Below are 6,000 nucleotides of genomic sequence, written 5' to 3'. Positions count from 1 at the left end.
TGAAGTCTCTATTTCTTCTCATCTCGGCTCTTTTACTTTCTCGCTTCGTCCCCTGCTTGTCCCCCTTATTATTTAATAACGGATGTTTGATATCAAGGTATTAAAAAATAACGAAGTGTCTGAAGTCACAACTTGTTAAAATTTTCAAGTACAATACAATCTAATGTTCTCGGCGTGCCAAGTCCTTGGCACTAGAGAACCATCTCGATAGCTTAGTTTACAATACCCACTTAGGTTAGATTCCACAATCCGGTAAGGGCCTTCCCATTTTGGGCATAATTTTCCTTGCGGTTCAGCTCGGCTGACTGAGTTTTTCCTCAGGACCAGATCTCCTGGTTGGAATCGACGATATTTTACGCGGGCATTGTAGTAACGGGCCAAGGTGTTCTTGTATGAAGCAACTCGAGCTGAGGAGACATCTCTTCTTTCTTCGACGAGGTCGAGATCCAGTTGTCTTTCTTCTTCGTTCACCTCGGCTGCATAAGCTACCAACCGAGGATTGGGTGTGAGAATTTCAACAGGGATGACCGCCTCGGTTCCGTAGGTCAAGGAGAAGGGGGTCTCTTTCGTGACCGATCTCGGCGTTGTCCGATAGGACCACAGGACGCTTGGGAGTTCTTCTACCCAGAATGACCCAACCTGGTGCAATCTGGTTTTGAGGCCATGCAAGAGAGTTCGATTGAAATTTTTCGCTTGACCGTTGGCCTAAGGGTGGCCTACCGAAATGAAGTGTTGCTTGATGCCGAGGTTCTCACACAACTTTTAAACGGGTTCTCAGCAAACTGCTTTTCGTTATCTGAAATGATGACCTGAGGTATGCTGAAGCGACAAACGATGCATTTTCAGAAGAATTTTTGAACCACCAGACCTGTGATGGTCTTTAGAGGCTCGGCCTCGACCCACTTGGAGAAATAGTCTACGGCGGTTACAAGGAAGGTATGCCCTCCGACAGCTTTAGGAAAGGGACCGATGATGTCTGTCCCCCATTGCTCGAACAGCCAGGGTGAGGTGATTGGGACCATAAGGTTTGAGGGTTGGTGGTGCTCGGGGGCATGGACCTGACAGGAAGGACAGCCGAGGACAAGGTCTTGGGCATCTTGTCGGACAGAAGGCCAGAAATACCGGAGAAATAGGGTCTTCTTGGCCAACATCCTGTGGCCGACGTGAGTCCCACACAGACCTTCGTGTATCTCGTGGAGGATTTGGCGTCCCTCATCGAGCGTAATGCATCTCAGCCACGGGCCAAGGTAGGACCCGTTATACAGTTCTCCATCGCGGAGCGCGTACCGAGCAGCTTTGCGTTAGATCTTTCTTGCTTCGGCTCGGTCATCGGGAAGGATTTCCTGGCTTAAGAATAGGATGAATGGGCTCATCCATGTATTTCCCGAGTGTACGGGGCAGGCCACCCCTTCCATGTATCCCGACTCGTTCAGCACTTCCACTAGGACCGTTTTGTTGAGGTCAGAAAATGAGGTGGAAGCCAGCCGGGATAAGGCGTCGGCCCGCCTATTCTGCGACCGGGGTATTCTTTGGATTTCGAAAGACTTGAAATACGCAGTGAGTTGGTGAACTTTAGAGAGATACCGTTGCATGGTCTCATCCTTGGTTTCATATTTACCAAGAATTTGTCATACTACAAATTGGGAGTCGCTGCAAACATGGATCCGTTGAACACCGAGTCTGCGGGTTAGATGAAGTCCCGCAATCAAGGTCTCGTATTCAGCTTCATTATTGGTGGCAGGGAAGTCGAAGCGGAGGGCATACGAGCACACTTCTCCATGTGAGCCCTCCAGGAGCAATCCTGCGCCGCTGCCATCTCCGTTATAGGATCCGTCCACATACAACATCCATAAGTGCGGGTCGGGCACTTCGGCGATGGCTGAACTGGATTCTTGGCTCTCCGTGAAGGTGAGCTCGGCAAGAAAATCAGCTAACGCTTGAGCTTTTATGGCAGTGCGTGGCTCATAAGATAGATCATATTCTCCTAACTCGACAGCCCACTTGGTGAGGCACCCAGAAGTCTCGGGACGCACCAATATCTGTCGAATAGGCTGATTTGCCCTAACGGAGATGGAATGAGCTAAAAAATAAGGTTTCAACCGCCGAGCTGCATGGATTAATCCTAGCACGAGTTTCTCCACCTGGGTGTACCGAATCTCCGGCCCGCGGAGAGCTCGGCTGACATAGTAGACAGGCACTTGAGTGCCCTCATCTCGGATGAGCATAGCGCTGACAGCTTCGTCGGCGGCGGAGAGGTAGAGGTATAGTTTCTCCTCGGGTCGAGGTGAAGCGAGGGTAGGCAGGTGGTGCAGATATTGTTTTAATTGGTCGAAAGCTTGCTGGCACTCTTCGGTCCAGACGAATTGGTCGGCCTTCTTTAGCACCTTAAAGAAGGGTAAAGCTTTCTCAGCAGATTGAGACAGGAAGCGGTTCAGTGCGGCCAGGCGTCCATTTAGCCTCTGAACTTCTCGAAAGTTTCGAGGTGGGGACATGTCCTGGATGGCCTTGACTTTGTCGGGATTAGCCTCTATTCCCCGGCGGGAAACCAAATGCCCCAAAAATTTTCCTGAAGTGACGCCGAAGACGCACTTCTTAGGATTTAACGTCATCCTTGAATCCCGAAAGATGCTGAAGACCTCTCTTATATCTGACTAGAAGGCCGAATTGGTTAGACTTTTGACGAGGATGTCGTCCACATAGGCCTCCACGTTGCTGCCGATCTGATCCTTGAAGAGGCAATTGACCAGCCTTTGGTAAGTCGCCCCGACGTTCTTTAACCCGAACGGCTTGGTGGTGTAACAGTAGACACCTCGGTCGGTGTAGAACGCTGTCTTCTCCTGATTTTCCTCACTCATTCCTATTTGATGGTATCCCTTGAAGGCATCTAGAAAGCAGAGGATCTCATGTCCCATTGCCGAGTCGACAAGGGTGTCTATCCTCGACAGCGGGTAGCAATCTTTGGGACAGGCCTTGTTAAGGTCGGTGAAATCCACACACATTCTCCACCCATCGGTGTCCTTTTTGACCATGACAAGGTTGGACAGTCAAGTGGGGTATTAGATTTCATGGATCATCTTGACAGGCAAGAGCTTATCGACTTCATCGGATATGACCTTGCTGCGTTCGGGGCCGAAGTGCCTACGTTTTTGTCTCACAGGACGGGCTTGTAGATTGACGTTAAGCTGGTGGATCATGAGTTCGGGGGGCACTCCGACCACTTCATTAGTGGACCACGCGAAAACGTCTCGGTGGTCTTTTATCAGGTGGATCATCTCTTCTTTTAGGGGCGAGGGAAGACTCGTCCCCACTTGGACCATTTGGTCAGGTCTCGCCTCGTCTAAGACCACCACCTCCACCTCGTCTTCGGGCTCAAGCCTGCCGGACTTTCCGGTCTTCTGAAGATCAATACTGTCTTTGGAGAGGACAGCTGGCCTCTTCTCCTCAGCCTTTGACGCAGCACAGGGAGTGACCGCGGCCTGGATGGTGACGAGGTAGCATTCTCGGGCGGCGTTCACGTCGCTGCTCACCTCGACCACCCCCGCAGGTGTCGAGAATTTGAAACTCAAGTGGTAGGTGAAATACACGGCTCTCAAGGCGTTGAGCGTGGGCCGACCTAGTAACATGTTGTAAGGGAATCTGCTTTGACCATCGCAAAGCTAACGGGTATAGTTCGGCAGTAGGGGTGACGTCCGATAGTCACCATCAGGGACACCATTCCCTTTGGGTGGACTACGTGTCTCCCGAAGAGGACGAGAGGGGTTCTGACAGGAGTGAGTTGCTCTCTGGTCAGTTTCAAACTTTCGAAGGTTCGGTCGTACAAGACGTCTACCGAGCTGCCGGGATCGACATAAACCTTCTTGACTATGTAATTATTGGTGAGAACTTCAATCACGAGAATTTCGTGGTTGTTGGAGGCGGTCGGGACAGAGTCGCTGGGACCATAGGTGATCACCTCGGATAGCCGGGAGATCGGCTCGGCTGACTCCATACCGGCTTGACGGTAGGTCCGTTTCTGAGAATTCTGGCTATCTCCTCCCGTCGGGTCACCCGCAATTGTATTGATGACCCCCGTGATGTTGGGGCCGTAGTCGGGGGACCCGTCTCACAGAGGTCGCTGGTCCTCCCTATGGTTCTCGGGCCCATGGCAGTGACTCTTCGTGTCCCGCATGTTTTCTCGGCGAGGGCGTCGATTATCTTGATGGGAGGCACTTCGGTTGAAGCCTCCATCCTTGCGGACGAATTGTTTCAAGTATCCCTGTTTGATCAGGTTCTCGATCTCTCTTTTTAGATCGTTGCAGTTCTCAGTCTCGTGCCCAACATCTCCGTGGTAGGCACAATAGAGGCTGGAGTTCCTCTTCTCCTTCCTTCCCAGAATCTCAGGAGGGGCTCGGCCGAGGTGGTTCTGTCTCATTACAGTCACAATGTGAGACCGACTGGAATTGAGTGGTGTCAGCTCGGCGTCCGAGGAGGACAACCTCCCCTTCACGATGCGGTCAATGACACTCCGGCGATCGCGGAATTGATTCGACGAGCCACTGGGGACTTGTTCGAGTTGACCGGTTTCTTTTTTCCTCCGGGACTCTTGCCCAGTACGGGTTGCTTGGGCTTCCCGCTTCATGCAGTTCAGGTCCTCACTTCTGATTCCTTGATCTACCCGTTCCCAAAGTTCCCGAAGTGAACGGGGGTAGTTCCGATGTATCTTGGTGTGGAAGATCTCTGCGATCAGCCCGTTGGTGAAGGCAACTATGGTTACCTGCTCATTTTGATCAGGTATCTGCACATTTTCCTCATTGAACCTCTGCACATACGAGCGCATTGACTTGCCGGGAGCCTGCTGTAGGTTCAAGAGGTAGGTTGAAGTCTTTATCACCGGGCGAGACAATACAAAGCGGTGAATAAACCTGTCCACCAACTCTTCCAGTGAGAAAATGCTCCTTGGTTCCAATCCCCAAAACCATTTTCGGGCTGTCTCTTGTAGAAAAATGGGGAACGCTCGACAAATCACGGCGTCAGGGACGCAGTAGAGGCGGAATGCCGAGATGAATGCACGGAGGTGATCCTCGGGATCACCTCGGCCATCGTAGGGCTGTAATTCTTGGAGCTTGAAGTTAGGGGAAACCATTTCCCCATTGATGTCATCGGTAAAGGGCGGAACCCTCATGTAGTCGGCTGCTAGCCCCCCAGGGCACCGAGGTGCGTCATCAGCTCATCTTCCCAGCAGACCTCGGGAAAACGCCAGGAAAATAGAGGCAATTTTAGAGGTCGCCTTGGAAGAGGCGCGCCTTAAGGTACTCCGGGAGAGATGCCCATCATCAGAGTCCCACCTGAAGGTACTTTAGGTGACTTCGTCGATCTCTTCTTGGAGGATTCAATTTTTTCTTTTTCCTGCCTCTTGAAGTACCTCCCAGTTCTTCGAAAATGTAGGGATTGTCCGCTACGAACTCGGTCATCCTGGCGATGGCGTCTTCGTTAACGGGCTGGGTCCTCGGGGACCCTTGTTCCTCTGAGATGTGACGTTGCTGAGCTCCCGAGGCTTGCCCAGCCCCGGTTGAAGGAACTCTCCCGCTTCTGAAGCGCGTGGATCTCATTTATTTGTAATCTCGTTCCCACAAACGGCGCCAATTGAAGAGGTGATTTCTGGCGGGTAATAGAGCCGACCTGAATCAGTCCTCTCTCAAGTGAAGTGTGGTGAATTCGCTTGTCCGAAGTGGATGACGAGGTTTCTCCCCTGAGATCACTCCGACGATCAAGTTAGTATATAGGAAGAATAAATAGTAATGAACAGTAAGAATGTGATAGTAGTCTTACTTGTTGAAAGTGAGTGGGGGGTATTTATAGGGTAGGAGTGAAAGACAGGACGGAGGGCTCATGCTAGTGGGACCCACGTCCTGGCCATTACGGCTCTGTCCCCTACCAGGAGGTCTGACTCTGACACTGTAGCCGTCTGGACATGATAACAGGGAGTCTTGTGCAGCAGCCATTAAGAGCATCATGTGCTTT

General features: G+C 51.5%; 1 protein-coding gene across 1 annotated transcript; it reads right to left on the bottom strand.

Moving 5' to 3' along the window:
* Window positions 1-4,102: 4,102 nt before the first annotated feature.
* On the bottom strand, window positions 4,103-5,588 carry LOC113780742. The gene is made up of 2 exons (XM_027326518.1): window positions 5,402-5,588; window positions 4,103-5,169 (listed from the first exon to the last, which is right to left on the bottom strand). Exons 1-2 carry the CDS (start codon window positions 5,586-5,588, stop codon window positions 4,103-4,105), a joined length of 1,254 nt encoding a protein of 417 aa, XP_027182319.1.
* Window positions 5,589-6,000: the final 412 nt, after the last annotated feature.

Source organism: Coffea eugenioides, chromosome 8, assembly GCF_003713205.1.
Source record: "Coffea eugenioides isolate CCC68of chromosome 8, Ceug_1.0, whole genome shotgun sequence".
NCBI classification, from domain to species: Eukaryota; Viridiplantae; Streptophyta; class Magnoliopsida; order Gentianales; family Rubiaceae; genus Coffea; species Coffea eugenioides.
This window is presented reverse-complemented; position numbering and strand designations above follow the sequence as displayed.